The following is a 23,826-nucleotide window of genomic DNA, read 5'->3' as shown; positions in this document are numbered from 1 at the left end:
ATTATTTCATATTTAGATATTACAAAATTAAAATTCGATTACATATTTAATAATATAAAAGTAAGTATTTATTTAATTATTATATTTAATATATTTTATTTATTAACTAATATTAATTTAATTTTTTGATAGTCAAATATATCAAAATATTTTATTTAATAAATAATCTATATGCACTTTACGCTATACTTTTCATTGCGTACATTAACACAAACAAGTACTTTACATTTCCTCTCACTTTCCCTTGGGAAAATACTTTTCAGTGTATTCCACTTTCCTTGCGTACATACATTGTGCACTAACCCCTCCTTAGGGCTTATTTGGAAACCAAAAGAAAAGAGAAAGATATTTTTTATTTTTTAGCAACAAAAAATCATTGAGAGAATAAAAAATTTAGTTAATAAATTTTCAGTCACAAAATTATAGAATTTGGGGGAAACAAAATTTAATCATCAAAAATTTAAAATATTAATAATTTTTTTATCTACATGTATCCAAACAAGTTTAAATTACATTTCTTTTTTCATAAGCATCGAAAGAAAAAAAAAACACTTTTTTTTCTTTTCTTGTCTCACACTTTCTATGTTCCAAATACAGCCTTGAGATCAAGGACAACTTGTCATGTATCCACCCCATGCTTCTTTTGACTGAGACACGAAACTTTAATTGCAAAGGGACAAAATACACACTTTAATCACTAATTTTGATTGAAAAGAAAAAATCATTGTAATACAATATAATTGGCTTAGACTTGAAACTTCATCAGACAAAAACCCATTTTGAATTAGCTTACAAATTGACAAGATGAATGGTTGGTTCTTCATCAGTACCAATATACACACGATTTACATTGATCGAAACCAGCCTGACCGCCCCAGCTTTCTTTAGCTCGGAAAATTTTGAAACAAAATGGCTTAAAAAAAAACAAATAATAATATAGAGAATGGTGGATTAGTAAACCTAATTCATGAATTTCCTACAGTTTGAGGCATTACATAGACAAGGCACTTTGCACTCGTCCGATTCATCAGGATCAAACAAGTAGTCATACCTGTCATCAACAAGAGAGCGCAGACAGTAAATAAATAAATAATTATACATCAAACCCAAAAAAGATCCATAAAGAGAAGAGATTATTATTACGTTAACTCATCTCCCGCAGAGACATTTGTCTTGGCAATTAGTACAATACGGCTCTCTTCACCGCCCACACTCATAATCCTTGCATAGCAGTTAGGCGTGCACTGTCATAAACAGTCATTGCAATCATTAGCAGGAGACACACAGCTTAGAGGGAAGGCAACATCAATCATTGGCAGGAGACACACAGCTTAAGCGGGAAGGCAACATCAATCATTGGCAGGAGACACAGATCTTAGAAGGAAGGTAACATCAATCATTGCTCCCCTTCAACAACGAATTACAGGAGACATGATACATACTTGCATACTAACTTCAAATGCTTATTGATCAGATAGAATTTTTTTTAAGGTAGAGACTTACCGAATGGTTAATTAGACGCGCAATATTGCCTTTGTCAGTAGCATCAACCACCACTTCTTCGCTAATCTTAAATAACTGCACAGTAATAGAAAGTAAATGCGCTGAATGAAAGAAAAATATTTTTTTTGGAAAAAAATATTGTCAAAGTTTAATGGAAGCTAAATCAAATACAATTTATCTTTTAAAAGAACCAGAACACGCTTCCCAAAATGCTCAAGAGTCAGATCAAGAAATTGAAATCAAGAGTTCTTCAAGATGTAAAGGAAATGATAATTTGAATTCTTTGAGCAAGTCACACCTAAAGTACAGAGAGACAGAAAGAGAACTCACATAGCAATCTTTACCCTCTAGTCTATAACGAGCCTCCCTCAAATCAGCCACACTACGCCTTACTTGTTCACCACGATACTCCAGAACCTGCACATATTGTCATTATATAATAGGATCGCAAAGCATTAACTGCAAAAAAAAATGTTTTCTTAATCGCAAAGGTTTTGCCTCTTCATATGCATATATTTTCATTTGATTTGAGACTTATTTCTTCCATGTACACTGATACTGTTGTCTAAATTCACATTAATAGAATAGTACAGTGATGAAAAAAACAGTTGAAGCAGAATGAAAGATTACCATCTCTCCTTCTTGAATGCTTCTCTTTGCAAAGAGACCCCACCCATGTATTCCAGATCTACCACTGCAAACGCGCTTGTGTTCTGTTGACTGCAGATAGAGAAAGAGATGCATAAGAATGAGAAAAGCTAAACGAATTAGTCATCTAAAGACAAAAGAGCAGATACGGCTGATACAGAAAGAGACGCTTAAGAATGAGAAAAGTTAAATGAATAAGTAGTCTAAAGACAAAAGAGCAGGAAATTTACTTGTAGATAATAAAGTCGCTCCCTGAATGTAGAAAACGATCTGGGATCCCTTTCCTCCTGTCAATGAACAATATTGAAGGTAACCACATCTTACTGTCTTCATGATCAAATAAGAAAAAAGCAAAGCAAGTAAAAAAACTATCCACAAAACAAGAATCAGAGTATTACCCTGAAACAGTTCAAGCTCTCAATGGCATCTAAAGAATGATGAGACGGTCCAGCTATTAGGTGAGCAATTGCTTCTTCAGCTTTTCTTACAGACTGGATGACAATGAATGAAGTTAAAAATGTCAAACAATCATGTAAGATGAAAGAATTTGACTGTTAGTACTGCCCCTCGAGGAAGAGAAGGAAAGAAAGGTGTTCAACTTCTCAGTAGTATATTTGGTGTTTTAAGACCTTTTCTGAAAATTTAAGATAGTTAAATGCATCAAATAAGATAATAAATTAAGAACACTTAAAAACTACTTTAGTCATCCTAAAAAATGAGATTACCAGACACATAAAAAACAAAATGTCACGGATTAGGTGCTCAGAAATACTAAATGTTTAAAGCCCAGCGTGAATGCAGCAAGAAACCAGAATTAGCGTTTTTCATTCTGCACACTGTTACATATGAGGTGGTGATCAATGCAGAAACTAAAGTATAAAAAATGACAGGCAAGAGCATTGGTTAAGAAAGCAAGATTGTTGACATGCACAAGTTTTGGATATTTAAGTTTACCTTGTTCATCACCTTCTTAAACACCTGACAGCGGGCAGCAGATGAAGACTCAGTCTCCGATTTAGGCTCTTCCTTATGATTTTGAAAGTTTAAAGCCTCTGGAATCTCTGTTCTTTTGGAAGAAATTAATCTTGAACCCATCCGTTTCTCCTTCTGGAGCATGCTTTTAGCAGAGAAAACCCCAAGGGGGGTCTGAATGACAAGAACATTATCTGGGTTTGGAGCCCTGCCAAGAAGATTACAAGAATACATAAACCAGGATAACTATACTATGATGCTTGGTAGGGAAGGGGGTGGGGGGAGACAGAGAGAGAGAGAGAGAGAGCATAGCTAGTAGAGTATACCTGTGGAGAGAGCAGTATGAAATCATCTTTGTTATCTGTTTCCCATTTTTCTCTAGGCAATGCAACTGAAAGAAACAAGCACAAACACATGTAATTGGTAACTAGAAATAATTGGTAATTGAAAAGATAATACTCATATGAAACTTAGACTTCTGTTAATGATAACCATAATATACTTGTAACAACAATGACGAAGCTAAAAAGACTATCTTATTTTGGGAACTATCATTATTTGTGTGTTAATTGTAGTGTCTCAATCAACATAAAACAAGCACAATATTCCTGACAATGATGGTAACTATGAAGTAAATGCAGATATTAGAGACTTTTCTCCCCCACTAATATAAGTAACATGTGTTCCATTTACTTTCTTCATTTTCATATGCTGAAGACTGATGAGGCACTCTAACAGCAAGTTTTGCAAAGAATTTTCCGAAACAAGGATTCATTAAGGCCGTGAATAGCAAAAAGACTATTCAGTACTTACCTCCATGCGGTATCCTGCCCTTGATGCACACATGGCATGATAGTATGTGGAGCACCTGTAACATTGTGTGCAGGCACCATGCACCTGCCTGCATATGACACACACCTAAAGATCCAAGCAAATATAAAATAAGTTCTGTTTCTGAGCACAAAACACAAATCTATTAAAATCACAAGCTCTATCAAGAATAACATTTGAACCTTTGTAAATGAGTCTGAAGGAATTTTCAGGATGCCAACTGCAGGCTCCATCTTTTCATCACTTGAGAAAGAAACTTCTGGTTGAAACCAAGCACATGTGACGTGAACCCATAATGAGTCAATATCAGTTGGCTTTAGAGCACCTCCTGAGGATTAAGAAAAAAAGAGAGCATATGAGCTCGTCCTAATTACATCTTCCATCAGCTGGTAAATCCTTTAGCTGCTTTAAGCAACAGTAGTAACATGCTTTATTAATGCTTCATAGTTTATGATCACCAGAACCAGAACAACAGAATAAAGTGGCATACTGTATTAGCATTTTCACAGTTAAAACAATCATGGAATAAAAACCATTCCAAAGACAACACTCGCAAACAAGGCCTCGTATAGAGGTGATAAGCAACTCATAAATCTTCAAACGTGCCTTTTACAGGGCAAAGGCCACACTCCCGTTTGACATCAGGCGTTTCACAAGCTCGGCAAACCCAAGAAGTAAAATCACGTATGCTTCTGGCTCCATAACATTCTTGGTGGACTGCAATTTGACATCTGGAGCATGAATTAGAAGTATATAAGTAGTATATCTTATACAGTTCCCAGCGGATTATATGGACTAGTACAATTTTCTCCTCACACTGAATTTGCTTTCAGAAACAAAAATGCATATTGACCAAGTAAACTAAAGAACCAAGTGGATAGTGGAAAAACCTGTTGCAGATGATGATTTTATTGTAATCCCAGTCTTCTACCCATCGACAAATTGCACATCTTTCTGTTGTCCACTTGGCATACACTGGCTCATACTTCTCTGCTACAACAAAATAAGAACTATTTAGCTTCTTCCATATCTTCTAGAACCTTTTACCACAGCTACTGAGATAGATGGATAATAAACAATGGATAAGATAAACAGTTTACCTTGCAAGAAAGCAATCAGCTTCTGTTTCCTTGATTTCATAGGTGGCCATTTAACAGTAACAGCAGTAGGAGAAATATGTGAACGATGTTCTGAAATCTGCACCATTCATTGGGCAAAGTTAATAAAAGAAAAAAGTCAATGAATTGGAAATATCTTGAATAAAAAGTTTATGGATAAATGAACCTGTAGGAGCCATTTATCAGCATGAAATAAGATGTGTTAGCAGAACCAGTAAAACCCCTTATGAAACAACAGAATGCTTTGATGGATACTTAAAGACACTAGGCAACCCAAGTAGATAAAGTTTCCAAATGCAAGCAAATAGAAAAGGTTCTACAGAATTAACTGTTTGAAAAAACATCAATACTAGATTCAGAAAAAGCTTTTTCAACAGACTAAAAAAATTAGATGATCATCAATGCAAGCATTCGGATGATGTAAGACAAGGATAGTACTAAAATGAATTTTAAATGCAATACATGCTATGACTTAAAAGCTTCACAGGCTTAATTTTCAGATGTCCAAGTCCAACTGCTTAGAGCCTAATTCAGGTAACTCACAAAAGGTACAATGAAGATGATATTAATTTTAAAAAATCCAGTCCAAATTACAGAACCCTTGAAATTTAAAGAAAGATCCAGTACAAATTACAGGACCTTTGGAATTTAAAGTGAAAAGAGAAAGTATTAGGAAAAACTTTCCTCAAGATATTTGTATTTATTCAGCACTCAAACCACTTAACTTCCAGTATTTATGCTTCTCTTTTCAGAAATGCACAATCAGCATGCATGGGCCCCATATGCAGTCCATTACATGTTGAGACCAAAAATTTCACATCGAACACAAAATCCAATTAAATGCAGATTAAGCTTTCCATGTAGCAGAGTAAACATTCATGTACTAAATAAGAATTTTACAGAGAAAATTAGCAATACTCATTACTAGTGATTATGAGATGCTATAAAAAGCATGATGAAACTCTCAATTCTCAGAAAGTAATAAAAAATAAAAAAATATCCATTTCATTTTCATACCCAATGTTCCAACAACATCATCGAACTTTTCACTCTAACACAAATTTTCCAGTTCTTTTTTCTCGACCCTGTATGCCTCTCCCAGTCACTTAGTGATCGCTTCTTTGAACCACATGAGCCACACAAGCAAGCAACGCTGGTACAACAAAGATATAAAAGCAGTATTAAAAAATCAGTACAAAAGTAGTATACTCTTCAAAACTTCTATAAACCATAAATTTTGCGAGAAGTCTAATCGTCTTACAAATGATAAGATGGAAAGTATATTGCTTCCACACCCGAACACACAACGGGGACCTGGTCAGGAAGCTCATGGTCGTTACCTGATCTGTTCAAAAGCAGTTTAAAGTAAGAAATCAATAACAAAAGCTCAAAATACAATATAAGATATCATATGTTAAGATCAACTATGACAGAAGATAAATTGATTAACATACACAGTCTGCAGCTTATCTGTATCTGACAACTCAAAGTTGGACTTTGCTTTACATTCAGGGCAAAAATAATCAGAATCCTCAAGATCCTTTGACAAATGAAAGGTAATCAAATCAGTAACAACATATAGGACTTCACAACTGAATATCCTCATAGAGGGAAATATATATTTTTATTTTTTTGAATAATGAAAGTTATTACAGAAAAAAGAATGATGATAAATGGATGAAAACATTATACATCTGCCTACCTTAAAATTGTTACTACAAAACTTGTCACAATCAGCATGAACCCAAACTTTACAACCATCACAACAAACCTACAATAGACAGGAAGTGCCACAATACCCATAAGAATATCATACAGAGAGTACAGGAAAATCAGATTATAAGAGCATCAATCTGTCTCACCCAACTACCACCATCAGAATGATGCCAAATTTTTTTGCATATGCCACAGTATTGTTTAGCCTTTAGTAACTGCAATAAAAGAAAGTTAACTAACCATTAGAAGCTCATCAGATACCAGAAATTGTTAGTTAGACTCTAACACATGTTTAACAGCACTAAGCTGCTATTGTGAAATACCCTAGAGACAATTTGAGGGGATGACAAACCTTAGCACAATGGGTACACAATGTCTGGCCTTTGCTCATGAACTTAAGGCAACCACAGCTGTCACAAATTCGTGCCAGTTTTCGGTCTTGGCTTACCTCCTGAAAGAAAGAAAATTAGACAATGGTTAAGTTATAGACCTGAACTCCAGCAATAAATGCAGAAACTTTCTTCTATGGCACATAAAAGCACCAAACCAATCAATATCCCATTCAGATCTCTCAGGTTTAGAAAGATTTAGTAGATTAAAAAAAGAAACGTTTTTTTTTAAATAAAAAAGGAAGCAAAATTAGATGCATATTTTTACATAGTATGTTATACTGGAAATATGCGAGTATTGCCCACCAAATGGTGGGAGCAGATGATGTGCTAACATGCCAAACAAACCTTTGAGCAATGTTGACATAACAATTGGCCTTTGGTAAGATAGCTTTTTGCATCTTTCTGTGCCTTTTCTGGAAGGCGTGAACCACAGCTATCACAGACATTTTCAAATTCTCTTTCCCCAGCAACTTTCTACAGAAAAATATTAAGGATAAGCTACAAAAGAATGGACAAGAAGTTAAGCCTCATGGCTGTTCGTAATTGATTGAAATAACGCATATTCACAGAATGAAAATATTTTGGATTTTTTTCTGCTCTGATGATTTGGACTTCATCTTAAAAATTCCAGAAATTACTTTTCTTTAGCAGTAAAATTTTCAGAAATTACAACAACCATATGCTTATTAAAGACCAGCACCACGGGATCAAAATAAAATACAAAGGCAGCAAAACTGTGGTCAAAATGGGTGAATATGCATGTGAAGAAATGCTGATTATATATTATTTAGTAATGAGACATGTAAAGTCTAGGCTAGTTTCAGAAGACTTGCCAGGTTGTGAGAGAGACATTCCTGATCCTGGTTTGAATCAGTGGCCTCCTGGATTTCTCTTGGAGCAGATGGATTACAACCTTGGTGTCCAGCCGCATTCATCTCCTGCACATGCATGTCTACAAAACCGTGCTCTGCTAAGAATGCCTCCTCTATAGCCATCCGAAAGTCACTTGGTTTACTTCTATACAATTGAGTCTGCCCCTGAAACCTGGAAAAACAAGAATTTCCAAAAATATCCACCTAAGGATACTTTTCTGGATTTTTGACGTATAAAGCAAAATATGCGAAAGGGAATAAACTACGAGCACGAACCTGTCTAAGTATTCTATGAATGGAAAAAGTCCTCCGTGTCTCACCCAGGCATAATCCTGCTTATGACCAGTAACAAGCACACAACATTTGATTAGAAAACGAACAGGTATAAGATAAAAATACACAAAGAGAGTGAGACGAAGAGAGAGAGAGAGAGAGAGAGAGAGAGAGAGAGAGAGAGGAAGGTGGGTTACCCTTTCTTTTCCATTTCCAGAGTAACCAAAGAACATGACACAGATAGCTCCTGGTATACACGAATTCAGAACCGTTTCAGGAGCGTGCAACATGGGATCAATTACAATAGCTGGCCACACAGGATATCTTTTTCCCGGTTTTGCCCAAACAATGTCACCCAAAACAAACTCTTCCGGCCTGTAAAAATCTTTCCTCTTCTCATTGATGTCTTTCCCTGTTCTTTCAACAACTGCGGAACATAACTTTCCACTTTGAATCAATGGTGCAGACTTCTCAACCTCGACAAACTGCTCGTGAATGGACGTAAGAGAACTGCGTGAAGTAGAATATTTTCTGCCGTCAAAGTTCCTGAACCATGTCGACTGCTCCTCCTCTCCGTCCAGTAATGCTGGAAAATTAGAAATTCGGCAGCTAATTTTCTCCGTCTTGCAAAGATGCTTAGTGTCCTCAATCTCGAATTTTGGCTTTTTAAAGCCGAATATCTCGTTCTTCGCCTCTTTTGGGGTGACCTCCGGCTCGATTTCAGGTTCCGAGGCCTTCGTTTTGGCTTTGTCTTTCTTCCACGGTTCAAGAACAGAATCATTGAAACGGGAAGGGAGTACCTGGACGCGTCCACGCGAAGTTTTAACGAGTGGGGGTCGGATAACCTCGGCGGGACTCTTATCGTTCTGGCGGTCTCGGCTCCTCGATTCAGATTCGACTTCGCCGGAGTAAGAGACTTCGGTGCACCATGAGCCGGCAGCGCTGCTGAAATCTTCCTGATCTCCCCCAAGCCTTCGGCGAAATCCTTCCGTAGGGAAAAGAATTCTTCCGGCAGAAACGCTCCCAAGCAGATCAATAGGGGAAAACGCATTATGCTTCAACTTCCGTTTCTTCGCCTTGGACGGCGAGTCGTCATCCTCGCAGGCGGAATCCTGCGCTCTGCATCTTTTCAGATTCGGCATTTTCAACTTGAGACTCCGTTTGATTATCATCCCGAAATAAAAGATAACAAAACCAAACGACCGCGACCTAATGAAATTCCCTCGGGAACCCTAAGTTGGGAGACGGAACAAGGGTTCGATCTGCAGAATTCGACCGAAAAAATAAGTTCCAAGAAAATTGCCTTTCGCAAGATTAAAACAGTCCAATCTTCGGCAGAATTCCGTGGGACTGGCAGCAAAGCGAACAAGAATTGCTGCTAAATAAACGGGAATTCAGTTTTAGCACACGAGTTCCGGCCGTCGTGGAATTGGGGATTCGTTCGTCCCGTGGGCTTCATCAGCTTCTTCCCTCTTCGACGGAAAGGATAGATAGATGACTAAATACACAATACGATTACAATAAAATATTGGGATTGTTTACCCTTTTCGTATTGTTTTTGGCTCCAACATTCGCAGTCGAATTGAGCGAAAAGGAAAAGGAGCGCGTGAGACAGATTTTTGGGTTCAGTGAGAGAGATGTTCTGGTTGTTCGACTCGTTCTATGACTAATATTCCCAGTCCCAGTGTGCCCAGCCACTGCCCGCAGGCCGCAGCGGACAATTAAACCCGTCCCCTTTCTTTTCAGGATTGTCGTGAAGAAGAGGACTTCCGGACTTACCAGTTTTCGTCTTCGATGCTCCGCCTGGTGCAACGGATTACTAGTTACTATAACACAACTAGGTCCGGTACTCGTTAATGGTTACTTTACACCACTTTTGTTTCCTCGCGGCATTGCAGGCTTCTCCTTTATGTCTGCTAATGTCTCGCTTTCTTGTGCTTCCGAGTCTCAACTCTCAATCAATTTCCGCCAACAATTTCAGTACTCAATGGTCGAAATTCGTTCAACAACGAGATGAGTTTCGGTGAGGAAAATTGCCCATTGTTTCGATGTCTCACGATACACACTTGCGAGCTGCACGTCGCTTAGTGCGGGCTTCTGCGGGAGTGTAGTGTCAAGGTTCGGTTTTCCCTCCTTTCGGAACTGAATGGTCATGTATGATCGGGACTCTCTGTTTCAGTTCCGTAGCAGACTTGGGGAGAAGCTGCTAAGCTAATTTGATTTCGGTTTTTCGCACTTTCCTAATTTATGGGTTGCAATCCGATGGACTTCTTATGTGAATCCCGGGACGAAATCGATTACCAAATTTCGCAGGTTTCTCTGCCCAGATGGTATGGCTTTAGGATTAACGGCTAATGAGTGACGATTTTGGGATTTGGCCGTCCCGAAAGCTGCCTCGTTGTGTCCAACTGTCTACTCTCTAAGCCTCTATAGTGACATTCTCCGAAGGTTGGCCAGTGGCCACAGAGCAAATCCTCGACGGGGCAAAGCAAAAGCCAAAGCAGCCATTATTCGGGTTTAGTCTATCACAGCGATCGCAACTGAAACCTTTAGCAATAACTGGCCTTTACTACTAGCAATAAGCAAACCGACAGAACCGTGCGAAAAGATGCAGCTTCTGGCACGATCCGACCAGCCTCCCTGGGCCTCGACAACTGCGGGAGTACGAGGATGGCCAAGATACGCAATCGTGTGTTCCACTTCCACGCCCTCGTATCGTCGCGTTCCATCGACTAGTACAGCCGTTCAACTGGTCAACTGCAGTACCTGCTCCGGTCCTGCCTTCAAACCAAATGGCTGCAGCGACTTCAGCGATTCGCAGTTCGCACATCTCTGGATCAGTCGCAGTGGCCGGACTCTGGATGCCAGAACGCTGCCCTTTGGAGAATTGTCGATTCCGATCCATCAGGGCCAGATCGGTGACGACGAGTCAGGATTTGGTGAAAAGAGATTGAATTCACAGATTCCTTCCTGGTCCAGTAGACCGGATTTACCCATAACGTCGTGAGACGAACGGTTCAGGCTGTCCAGATTTAATATTGCCCACAAGGTGGCCCGAATAGGCATCCTGAGTTGATCAATGCCCGATATACGAAGGCTCGACCCTTATTGACCCGGTTCACTGGCACTAGCATTCGACTGAGTTTCAAGTTGTTCAATTTGATTTTAATAATTGAATTATAAATAAGTATTCCAAATTAGATAAATTATGTGCGGCTCTCGAAGGGGTTTTTCTTAAATTTATCTCAATCAAGGAGCTAACTGTAAAAACGTAACCCGTCCATTGGATTAGATCAATTATAGCAAAGGAGCAGGGCAAGATGGTCTTTTCGGTGGGACTACTAACAATAAAACGGCCGACAATCAAAATGGTCTCCTGTCAAAGGAAGCTGCAGCCAGGACTCCGGTTCCTCCCTAAATTATCGCGGCACAGGTGCGTGTTCCTTCTCTCCTTGTTATCCTTTCGCGTGTAGTCTATCGTGTTTTGCTACGTCATTTGTATGTTTTCTGTCGTTCGCAAGCTTCCTTTTCTTATTCTCTGGTGTTACCCGTTTAATTCACTGTTTTTTCTTGCAATCGTTTCTCTAGCTCCGGAGTCTTGATCATTTGCAGATCGCGTGTTACTGGTGAGAGAATCAGTCTGTCTGTGTTTCCGTCTTTTACAAGGATTCTTTTTTTCTAGACTATGGACTGGATATGAACTGTCTTAGAATTTGGCCAAGTTTATTAATTTCGAGGTAGATTTCAGTTGTGGTCGTCTGTTGATCCTTGAAGAAATCATTTTTACTCTACTTACCGGTATTCTGGCTTTGATTTAAGGTCGACTTATGGTTACGTAAGGACTGATTGTCGTTTTATTTCTCTGTTTAAATTAATATTATATTCTTTAGTTGGTATTTGCTTTTGATCGGTGAATTACTTATTTGCAGAGGATTCGGTTAATACTGAATGATTTTAAGTTAAATTTTCCGAGTTTTCTAATCTTTTGATTTCAATTTTTGCATTTCTAATTGTCTCGTCCGTTGCCATATTAATATGATTGCATGATAAACAAACTTACGTCTCGCATACTTCCAAACAAAATTAGTTGGTCCTTGTCACTGTTTACGTTATGTAAGTTAAGCAGATAGTTGGTATCTTACTGATCAATTCTTCTTCAGTTCCTTACTGAAGGTCTGGAAGGAGAAGTACCATCTCAAAAGTGTGTATATTCGGCATTATGTCTTGTTATGATTGCTACACAAGGCAAGCGTTGTTTTTCCCAGCACATCTCAGTATCTTGTCCTTTTGTATTCCCGTTATCTATGTCTGTCATGTAATCAGCTTCAACTCTTTTAATTTTACTTCTTCCACACTTTTGACCTTCTCTTCAGGGAGTACACTTCAACTTAATGGATGACGGTCTTGCCAAGGTAAAGGTTTTTCCACGCTATTTTGAAGCTTTGCCAGAACCCACTCCAACAGAGAATAGTGTTCACACGGAGAGTTCTATTGTCTTGCACCAAACAAGTACCCCCTCGTCAAGGTGTTCTTGTTGTGCTCAACGAGCAGTATTTAGGGCAAGTTTTCTTTGACCATGAAATTTCCTTTACAGTTTATTTATGATTTTATAGGTCTATTGGTCATTTGAGTGGAAGAAGTTTAAGGAAAGCTGCATCTATGTTGTTTAATGTTCGAGGCCTCCCATGGGGGTCCGGTGATGAAAAGGTTAGTTTAGCATGTCTTAGATGATGTCGGAGTTAAACTGAATTTTTTTTTTTTTTGGACTCAGTACTGATACACTTTGATATGCAGATTGAATTAACTTCTGCAGAGTTGGAGTCACTTAGATCAGAAATCATTGACTTAGAAGAAAGAGAAGCTCTTCTAAAAGCCCAGTAAGATTCTTTAGATTGTTTTCTTTTTTTATGTAACATCAGAGTAGGAATTGGTAAAGTATACGATCCACTACACATTTCAGTGTGCAGCTTCTGACCTTCTTTTGCAATCCAAATGATTTCTTAGTTATATGGCTAGTCATGCTTGAGAATCTTTGTCACATCAGTTCCTTCGTTATCATGTATCTGATTCTTCTTCTTCTCTCTCCTTTTTTTTTTTTGTAACCTTGCTGCTTTTCCACTCTCTCCATCGCCAAGCATCAAAGAGTCCAGCAAGAGTCTTAACATATTATCATTTTTTGTTTTAAACAATTTAATGCTAATTTGAGATTCTTCTGTGTCCTCAGGTTGGAGCATCTTGATGAGGTTCTGAGATCTGCTCGCCTTGCTGGATATTTGTATATCAGAACTGTAGTAACTGATTATCCCTGTCTTGGTCCCTCATTAACCCATTTCTAAAGCTTTAATGCCAAATTGATGTTCAAAAAATTTGCACATTTTGATTTTTGGTATTCTTGTTTTTTTAATAATTTTCCAGAGGTGGACTGCACTACCAGGAGAACCACCCATAGAAGAAACAGATGTTGATGACTGGCTTTCCCGTTTTGTTGTTCTCTATGGATCATGTATCTTCCTCTACCTGCAGTCAACAGGTATTTAGTCCATCTATTTACTCTTAGTGCTTATTTTTCATTCATTTATACCTTAGTATGGTGTGATTGATATGAAGAAAAATAAATAAATACAGACCGAAATTTATATAGAAAAACTATTTTTTGTTGAGGGGAAGGATGCTAGACTCAAGTCCAGCCAAGGTTTTTCTTCTATAGAAAAGTTTATCTATTTACAACAATGCCATTTACTTTATCGTATCTACAACAGTGCCATTATCTTAATTGTACCATTAAATTATTGATAAAAAAAAAAATCTCAAGTGAACATTGAAATGAATGCATTGGGTAATAAATAAATATAAAAATAAATACATTATTTTTTCAGGCAGTCAATTTAATTTTAATTGTTTAAATGAAAATTGGGTATATGTAAGCTTATATGGACCTAGGTACATCCTCTTTTTTCCTTTTTTTATTTATGATTTTTTCCTTAGGGGGTGACAGCTGCTTGAGCAATCTGTTATACATGTTTCATAAAAAGTTTCAAACCGCCTGCATTGACAACTTCCATAGGGTTCCAATATCAGTTATCTGAGCTGTTTTGCCGAATGCAGATATAACTGTTTTTTTTAATATGGCATTATAATTTGTTTTGGTTTGTCCATGCAGTACTGTCTGCAGACTTAACCAACATCATTCATCTGAGCTCTTTTTTCTACTGGGTCTAGGATCTTGAAAATGGAAATAACTGTCCTTTGTAATATGGCATTATAATTTGTCTTGGTTTGTCCTTGCAGTGCAGTCTACAGACCTATCCATTCTTTATAGGATCCTTCAATCAATGCGTCTGGAATGAATGCACAAATTCCTTCTACACGGTAGAAACCTGTATCTACTTAAGTGGGAAGCATCTTTGATAGACCTGCCACAAGGTCTGGTGATGGTTTACAGGTTTTTGGATTGACACAACCAATCCATAAAATCTGCTCTGTGAATATAAAGCAATTGAGTAATTTGGTCAGTTATACTTATCTTGCTTATCTGACTTGATTATTAATTAATCACTGGGTGAGCAGATATATTTTGAACCCTTGCTAAAGTTTAATCACTTCAGATATTGCATGAGTCCAATTTTCTTCTCTGCTTCCTCTCTATATGTCAGAGGCACTTTATCTTTTAGTTTCATCCTCAGTGGCAGAGGCCCTTAAGTTTCCCCTCCCACCATATGGCCATGCTCATGATACAACTGTAAAAATCAAGATTTGGGTAGAGGAGAAAATTGAGAGAAAAAGGACAAAAGAGAAGAAGAGCTTTATGAAGAGCCTGAATGGCGTCCTTGGGAACTTTGCACGAATTCCTAGACTCCTTAAATAAGTATTGCAAGTTACAAATTATAAAAATACCCCTATACACTTAATAAACCTTAATCTGCTTACATCTCCCTAACTACACATCCTATGTACGTTAAAATTTAATCACTGATATATTTTAACATGCAGAACAAGATTACATAAAGAAAATTAATCACTGAAATGGTTAAATGACTAAAATACCCCTGGATGTATATTCTAACATAAACTCTAATTTCTGCTTTCCCACCTTGCATTTGACAATCGTGGTTCTACTTTCTCATGACAATGGTCTATCGAAGTGATACCGGTATCTCAATTAAAGGCCCATGCCACTTTTTTTCTCTGACCATGTGCTGCAGTTGAAATTTGCCTTGACATTAAGATTACGTATGCTTATTTGACTAGTGCATGTGAAATTTTTGCAGATCTTAGCCCACAGGACTCTACATTGTTATCTGATGTTATTGAAGTGGGTCAACTGCCAAGCTTCTTGCAGGAAGATGAACAAACTCGATACTCATTTTACATTCTAACTTGTCATGGACTGCGGCTCGAGTGCTCAACTCTATCTGAAATACAGGTGAGTTAATCTCGGCTAGACATTGAAGATCAAACAATTGGATATTCATTACAAGTTCAAGTTTCTCTGATTATTAGCACCTTGACGTCAGACCTTTAAACTAGGAGTAGTTTATGTCCCTTCCGGAGGTTTTTATTGTAAATTTCAGTGGTAGTTTTTCATCATTTAGTCCGGACTCTGTTTATAGTTTCTACAGGTTCTGCTGTTATTTAAGTTTCATGTGATTGGACTTCCAAATGAGATTCTAGAGGAATTTAGAACCAAATGGATAAAAATCGATGCTTACAGGGCTCCCATTCTATGAACCTGTCAAGTCATTTATTACATAATTCCCTTGTTTAATTGATGGATCTGATGTTTAATTCTTTCCAATTACAGCCAATCATTTGTTGAATGGTGAGGTGGTAGTACATTTCCTAATGTGGTATCATTATATTCTGATTAAGTTTTTGCTCATGTGGAACTATAGTCGCCAACGATATACCAAAGCTTCATGACCAACCTTTCTTTTTTGTTATTACATTTGCACATATTGCTGTTTTTTGTTGTGTATATGACTTGATCTTAATGCAACTTTCAGGTAAACTCATGGCTGACCGCGTTGCAAGCTGATTGCAGTTTGGGATCGGATACAGTTTCAAAGACTTGATAATCTTATTATGGACCATGTCATTCTCATTGGTAACTTCTTATTAATTCGAGGAATCTTCCTCTAAATTTAATTATTTGATCGTGTATCGTTAATTTTTTTTTATTGTAAATGGTAATCAACTTTCACGAATGATGAATGACTTATACTTTGGCTTCAAGTTAAGAGAGAAAAATAAACATCTGCAACTTACAATTCAGATGGACAGCTGAGTATATATCTGTAACAAATTTTTATTTTTCCTCTTAACCATTGTTTTTTTCAAGTTTTGATGTGACCACGATTGTACTATTGGGAAGGTGATGATGAAAAGCAATAGAAAATTTACATGAATGGAAGGCTCTGATTACCATTTTATGCTAAGTGGCGTCTCAAAATCCAAAGTGAAACAAACGCTCGGAGAGTAATATACTGATGAATAGAAGTAAACTATGCGATAAAGATAAGGATAAGGATCGAAACAAATAGACTCAAACTCAAATTATGAAAAGTTGTAATATTTATAGTCACAATTGTAATTCTATAAATACATGTTTCTTCATCAATTAAAATCACGGTAAATATTATTCTCCTTTCCTAAATTCTATATGGTATCAAAGCTCTTGATCAATTAATCAAAACCGATTTGTCGTCCCTGGAAATCACTACTAAAGCTGAACCACAGGCCTAACCTCCGCAACACCGCTCCCTCTCCACTGTCGTCTTTGGTCCAACTCCTATACCGTCATTGTAATCGCTCCCTATCGCCGGCTGAAGACCTTGCACCCCTTCTGCGAATATCTCTTCCTCTCCTCTGTCTTTGTCTCTCGCATTCCCACCAAATGCTCCTACCGCCACATGTCCTCGTTGTCATTGCCCCGCTGTCGCTTGCTGCCATTATCCACTTTGCCGACAACCACCCTCGCCAGCACCACCCCAACCGCTACCAGTGTTAGTGCTCTTTCACATTTATTCTTTGGATGATGCAAATTTGTCCACTTTAGTCGCTACCAGTGTCGTTGCTCTTCTACGTCTCTTCACTGGACAATGCGATTCCATCCGCCCCAATCGCTACTAGTGTCGCTGCTCTTCTACATCTCTTATCCGGACGATGCGATTCCGTCCGCTTTAGCCGCTACCAGTGCCACTGCTCTTCCGCATTTCTTCTCCAGACAATGCGATTCCGCCCACCCTTGCCGCTACCTTGTGCCATTACTCATTCACCAGATGATGTAATTCTGTCTGCTCCAGCTGTTACCAGTGCCGCTGATCTTCCTGTCCTTTAACTTCCACGAACACACATCTTCTTGAAGACCAAGATTAAACTCTCCTCTCGGAGCTCCATCTTGTCAGGGAGATAAGGATAAAGATCAAAATATAAGTACTAAATAGACTCAAACTCTTAAGAGTTGTGATATCTATAATCACTGTTGTAATTCTATAAATCGGTATCTTCTCATCAATGGATTGTTCAAACTTTAAAGGTTGGGTTTGGATCGGATTTTACACAAACGCAATCTAGTGATAGCTATTGAATAAGTAAACAGTTAATTATTGGCTCTTATTAGATATCCAACAATAACACATTAACTCTCTTTGTTTTAATCAATCTTAACACAAAACCTTGTTCACAATAAGCAAGAAAATAATTTTATGGAATTCTTGTTAAACCAGTGTTTTTTTCTTTCTCTCTCTCTCTCTTTAGACTTAAAATATATTTAATTAATACTTGTCACATTAATTAATATAAATCCAAATATTTAATATTTATTCTAATTCCAATCAAATTTTAAATATTTGCATCATAGTTTAAACAGAAATTAAGAAATAGCCCCTCTCCTTTTAACTTCACAAATATTTAATTAGTAATTAAACATACAAAATTTTAATTTTTTTAACTCTAATTATTTATATTTCTACTACTTATCGATTTATAATTTTTAAGGCCATATATAGAAATACAATTTCTAAGTGGACCTATTTGAAAATGCAACATCTAGCTGGGTTAGAGAGCAATATTTAAAAATTTAAAAAGGAAAGATGGAAATCCCCCGGACTTTCTCCCAGTCCGTTCGAACAATTAACGAATCACGTAAACCAACAACGAATCTGATCCATCTGGTGCTTTTGACCAGATCCTCACGCGTCACTACGCCACCCACTGTCCCCTGAAGCCCTACTAAAGCCTCACTGTGTTCATCCTCCACCCTCGCACCACACGGAAAGCACAAAGCCCTTGCCTAGATCCTGCTTGCCCCCGACAAAAGAGATCTCTGTGGGAACCATGACTTCTCAGATCTGTAGATCGGCCGCCAGGACTCTCAGATCTTTCCTTTCTGCCTCAAGAAGCTCGCCTCTCTTTGTCGGTGAGTTTTATTATCTTTTTCCACTTTCTTTCGTTCCGCATTTGGTGACTTTTCATGTCTTTGTCACTGTTTTTGGAAATCATTGTTCTATGTTATGTCTACGTTACTTTCCACCGCTTTTGGGGCGAAATTTGTACAGTCTTTTCTCTTTCTCCGTTTTACGTTACTTCTGAATTTTTTTTTCGTTAAGTATTGTTGCTTTTAGGTTTTAGCTGTATGTCATTATTTGTGCGCTAAATACTTGTCGTTGTTGTTCCTTCTGAACTTTAGCTGTTTCTCTACGGTTGCATTTTTCACTTGGTTATGGTGTATGGTGTTTGTGTTTGTATTATTTTTAGCACGAAAGCGGAAGGTCTCTCAAAATGTTGATGTTTTTGTATCGAAGGGCTTCAGATCTTTTATTTTCCCCAGTCTTCCAGGATCTTGCACACGCTTTGCTGCTTTCTTCTTCCTTTTCTTTATTTCTAAAACATTTATCTAACACGTTTACTTGATCTACTCTAGAATTACTAAACTTCTATTTATCTGTCATATTTTTGGCTATGAACTTAACCGCCATTCTTTCTTCATCATGCTCCTCTTGCTCCTCTGCCGTATAAAAAAAGTAGCGGGCTTTCTGTAAATGCATACAAGAATCTAGCAAGGGATGAAGAAGAGCTTCTGCTGCGTTCATTGGTTCTTAAAGACAACTTCATTTTCAATTTGAATACCGTGCTTTTCATTTTCAGTCAGGTTTATGCCATATATCTATGCTTTTGTTTTCTTTCCTTTTGGCATTTTAGACTTCATTTTCATGCAAGCCTGTTTATGGTATTTTGATGACGCTTCTCTTAGGTACAATGAAGCTCACTAAATTGGTTAAAAGACTTAAGAGGAAAAAAAATGAAGCATTGTGCGTGGATCTCGGTCCTTTATTTAATTTTTTGCTAAACGTTAGTATCTCTCATCTGTTGTCTTTTTTTTTTTTTTTCAGTGAAGTGTTGGCTTTATCTCTCGCAATGAGATTTTGCGAACATTTACATTAACGTTATGGATTATCATTTGATACTCTCTTCATTAATAATTTTGATAGACGTGTCAATGCTTGATGGGAATGGACCAATTTGCTTGCCGTTTTACCTCTTTGTCTTACTCGATCATTCCTTTTGTAGAAGGAAGAGCTGTAGGCGCAGCTACAACCCTGTTAAGAGGAAAGGTCTCTTCTTTGTCTTCAGTCTATAGAAGGGCAGATTCTAACCACTCTTCCCATGGCTGGATCTCTGGAGCTCTTATTGCTCCTACAGCAGGTATGTCAAAGACAAGTACTTTTTTCTGTTATCTTTTTCTTCTATTTTTGTTATTGTTGTTGTTGCCATCATCCTTCTTAACATTCTACCAGTGGTATCATTTGAAAAAAAGAAAAAAAAAACATTGTATGAGTGGCTTGAATAGGTCTTTGATGTCTGTCTGCATCTGGCTGCATAGTTCTCCTTGTGGAAGGATATGATGGATTTAAAGTAAAAGGTCTGATTAGGGAAATTGTGTGGTTGGTAATTGGATGAAGCTGGCTAAGGAAGAGGGCCCTAACCCTTGTCCAAGTTGTGGCATTGTGGTGTTCGCAACCTCTTCTACAGCAAAAAAATAATGCATCTATGGCATGTTGACAGGTTGAAATAAAAGGCGGGGGTAGCATTCTAGATTTGAATGCAGACCTAGACTTCTCCTGACAGTACCTTCTAGTTTTGAGGATTCGTCTTCTTGCTGCCATCAATTTCCCTGCAATGATCATCCCTTCTCTCTGATCCTTTCCTTATACAGCAACACATGTTTGTTTTTGTGTTCAGGAAGTTTCGTGGTTGCGAGATTTTCCTGTTAATTTTTATCTATAAAAGTCATGATATTTCTATTTTGAAATGTTGAAACTTTCATTCATTAAACAGAAAAATTACAGCAATGGAACCCTTCAATCTAAATAGGGGAAGGAGTTTCCATATACAAGGGATGGGAAAGATACTCTCTCTATACCTAAGACATGTGCAGTGCTATTAGCTTACATCAATAAGTCATGATATTAAACAGAAAGAAAGGGAATCGGGGACATTTAAAATGAGCCTTTCTGAAGTCTACAATCTTAGCATGCTGAGCTTAATTCTTGTCTTCCATGATGAGTAGTCTGTGATTGATGTAACTTTTAGTACAACAACCTAATAATTGTGATTATTTGTTGGAGTCCTTTAATTGCAGTACATGGGCATCATCTTTATATTATTCTAGGTCTCTGATTTCTGATTTATAATTGTTCTTGTCGATAGCTTATATGCTTCAAGAACAGGAGGCGCATGCTGCTGAGGTAATCCCTATGAATGCAATTGGATGTTTTATTTATTCAATGTATCAATTTTTCCTTTTTCATCTGATTGCATGTTTTATAGGTCAAATGAAAATTTTTGGATGTCATATTCTTCATTTTATTTTCAGATGGAGCGAACTTTTATAGCTATCAAGCCTGATGGAGTACAAAGAGGATTGGTAAGTCACTCATCCAGGTTAATTGGCTCTTGTGGTCTCAGAGTTCCTACTGTCTCTCTCTCTCTCTCTCTCGCTCTCTGCATGAGTCATATTTCCTGATGCACATGAAAGTTCTTAAAATGAAGCCTATGGTATGTTGTGTTGTGTTATTCTGAGCAGCATTAATCTTAAGATTTTGAAATATCACGCTGTGTTGATTCTGAATATATGTTTTATGACACTGAGGCAGTTTGACGGGTCTCATAGAAAATAATGTACATGAGATATGGTAATCAAATGGTTTTGGGCCTTTTTGGCAATGTCAAAATGAAGCATTGGGTTATATTCACTTATGGGGCAATAAAGGCTGAAATTAATTCATGTAAATGAGTTCTCCATTCTTTAATAAGTTGCGACCTTTTAGGTTTCCATTTTTTTTCTATCTTATATACAGCAATGTAATTTTATGTTTTTTGACCAAGCAATTATTTCTATTTTATCATTTAATATCAAAAGAAAAAAAAAAAGCTGATTAATTATAGCAAGTGAGAGAGCTATAGAAGAGGATGAATTGTCCAGTCGGTGTGTGTAACTTTGAGTCTGCATTTTTGTACATTTCAAACTGCTTTCACAGAATGGTTTAACGATCAGATTCTTTTTTTGGTGTTATTCTCAGTTGCTGGATTTGCTTCATTTTTTAGTCTATTCCAAGCGATTTGCTGCTTCTTTGTTGCCTTCACACCCATTTGATTAGATGAATGTTTCATGTCAGATTGCAGAAATCGTCTCACGTTTTGAGCGCAAAGGATACAAGCTTGTGGCCATTAAGTTAGTGGTTCCTACCAATGAATTTGCTCAGAAACATTACCATGACCTGAAGGAGAGACCCTTTTTCAGTGGCCTATGCGACTTTCTAAGCTCAGGCCCTGTTCTTGCCATGGTAAAACGCATTCATGCCATTTGATAGAAACAACAATTACACCAGTTCTTTAGCTAAGCACATGGCCTCCACACTACAGGTTTGGGAGGGTGAAGGTGTCATAAAATACGGCCGGAAACTTATTGGAGCCACAGATCCACAAAAATCTGAGCCAGGAACCATCAGGGGTGATCTTGCTGTAGTTGTTGGAAGGTATTTTTCTACTCTTCTTCATACTGTTTACATTTTACGTTTTTGTGATTCTGCTCTTTTATGTTTAGTCACACAATTTGTTAATAATATGAACTAAGGCTGTATAGCTTCTATGTACACAATCAAATGAAGCCCTTTTCCCTACTTAATTTTTTTTTTAATAAAAAGTCATATTATTCAGTTACCTCGAGCAAAGTATGCAAATGTTATGCTTTGCATGTGCGGAAAAATAGAAAGTTGTGAATGTTGTTACCTTGAGTTGAATGTAATAATTATGCCCGTTTTTCTTCAGCGACATTTTACACTTTTAATGGTGGTATCCTCCATTAATCGATGTTTTTCTTGCAGAAATATCATCCACGGGAGTGATGGGCCTGAGACGGCAAAGGATGAGATCAACCTGTGGTTCCATCCTGAGGAGCTGGTTAGTTACAGCAGCAACGCAGAAAAATGGATTTATGGTGTTAACTGACATCAGCAATGCTCCGAGTTCTTCTTCAATGGATGTCTTAAACATCAGCAAAGCTCCAAGTTCTTCCATAGATGAAACCATTAATTAAAACAACTTTCACGGGAAAACAAAAATTTTCTTTATCAAATAAATTAATTTTCCAGATGCAGTTCTGCGGGAGAAACAAGGAATATTTGATAGCGGCTGGGTATGAGACCCACGAGTAGAGTTTTCAAATAATTGTAAGCCAGTTAAATGCTTCAGAGCATTTTAACCAGAGAACACTGATAAATAAATTGCTTTGCCCCTGATTTTTATCATCCTTTCAAGTCCTACAGTTTGATAAATTCGGCCTTGTGTCATTTACAATGGTTGTAATGTCAACACCTAAAATCCTTTCCTAGTGTTTTCTTTATTCTATCAGTGGTGACTTTGAGACTTATTCTAATTTCCGGTTTTTGAAAGAGAAAAAAAAAACAGCCGAGAGGGATCTACTGTGTTGTGAGGCATGTTTGACTTTTTTTTTTATAGTATAAGAATTAAGAAGTGCCACGGTCTAGTACTGACCGCCCCACCTCATTAGTCTGTGATTATTCTCCACAAAAACATTATCGGTGGAGGTTCGACTCATTACTGACTCCTCCGTCCCTAATACCAATCACCTCCCACCATTTGCCTGCCTTCTATCCCTGTCCTCCCCTTAATTATTTTTCTTTAAAAGGGAAAGGGTTTAATTATATAGTAATTACTAGCACTATTTCTTCTTTATACCATGGTAGCCTCCTCCACTTCGTTTACTCTTTCTTATAATGGCCGCCACCCATAATATGTTTGTCAATATTATAACAAGCAACCATAACCATCCAATGGAAGTGATGGTACTATGTCAGAACAAAAAATTATTTCTATGTTAATAATATCGACACATGTAAATATGGAAGAGTCTTATAATATAAAAATAATAATTTTAAACTCTAAATATTTAATTACATTTTTTTAAAATTTATGTTTGTA

The 23,826-nt window shown here is 37.3% G+C and overlaps 2 protein-coding genes across 2 annotated transcripts; one reads left to right on the top strand and one right to left on the bottom strand.

Moving 5' to 3' along the window:
* Positions 1 to 725: 725 nt before the first annotated feature.
* Positions 726 to 9,940, bottom strand: LOC137942551 (histone-lysine N-methyltransferase ATX4-like). Its single transcript, XM_068788252.1, has 24 exons — positions 8,523 to 9,940; positions 8,329 to 8,384; positions 8,010 to 8,224; positions 7,526 to 7,650; positions 7,141 to 7,239; positions 6,935 to 7,003; positions 6,775 to 6,843; positions 6,527 to 6,612; positions 6,334 to 6,417; positions 6,090 to 6,225; positions 5,055 to 5,151; positions 4,845 to 4,944; positions 4,561 to 4,685; positions 4,137 to 4,282; positions 3,937 to 4,041; positions 3,450 to 3,514; positions 3,106 to 3,331; positions 2,550 to 2,642; positions 2,382 to 2,438; positions 2,134 to 2,223; positions 1,834 to 1,920; positions 1,504 to 1,578; positions 1,144 to 1,244; positions 726 to 1,051 (listed from the first exon to the last, which is right to left on the bottom strand). The coding sequence occupies exons 1-24, from the start codon at positions 9,495 to 9,497 to the stop codon at positions 961 to 963; spliced, it is 3,372 nt and encodes a 1,123-aa protein (XP_068644353.1). The 5' UTR covers positions 9,498 to 9,940; the 3' UTR covers positions 726 to 960.
* A 1,776-nt stretch (positions 9,941 to 11,716) lies between these two features.
* Positions 11,717 to 23,159, top strand: LOC137942541 (nucleoside diphosphate kinase IV, chloroplastic/mitochondrial-like). The gene is made up of 16 exons (XM_068788240.1): positions 11,717 to 11,758; positions 12,486 to 12,570; positions 12,699 to 12,850; positions 12,939 to 13,032; positions 13,120 to 13,202; positions 13,550 to 13,613; positions 13,741 to 13,855; positions 15,594 to 15,748; positions 16,329 to 16,382; positions 18,673 to 18,742; positions 19,894 to 20,028; positions 21,034 to 21,071; positions 21,200 to 21,250; positions 22,002 to 22,169; positions 22,249 to 22,361; positions 22,710 to 23,159. Exons 3-16 carry the CDS (start codon positions 12,717 to 12,719, stop codon positions 22,831 to 22,833), a joined length of 1,398 nt encoding a protein of 465 aa, XP_068644341.1. The 5' UTR covers positions 11,717 to 11,758; positions 12,486 to 12,570; positions 12,699 to 12,716; the 3' UTR covers positions 22,834 to 23,159.
* The last annotated feature ends 667 nt before the right edge of the window (positions 23,160 to 23,826 follow it).

The sequence above is a fragment of the Aristolochia californica genome, unplaced genomic scaffold, assembly GCF_029961685.1.
Source record: "Aristolochia californica isolate CCGP_79_NKW_82.1479 unplaced genomic scaffold, dmAriCali1.0.hap1 SCAF_1, whole genome shotgun sequence".
Taxonomy (NCBI): Eukaryota; Viridiplantae; Streptophyta; class Magnoliopsida; order Piperales; family Aristolochiaceae; genus Aristolochia; species Aristolochia californica.
This window is presented reverse-complemented; position numbering and strand designations above follow the sequence as displayed.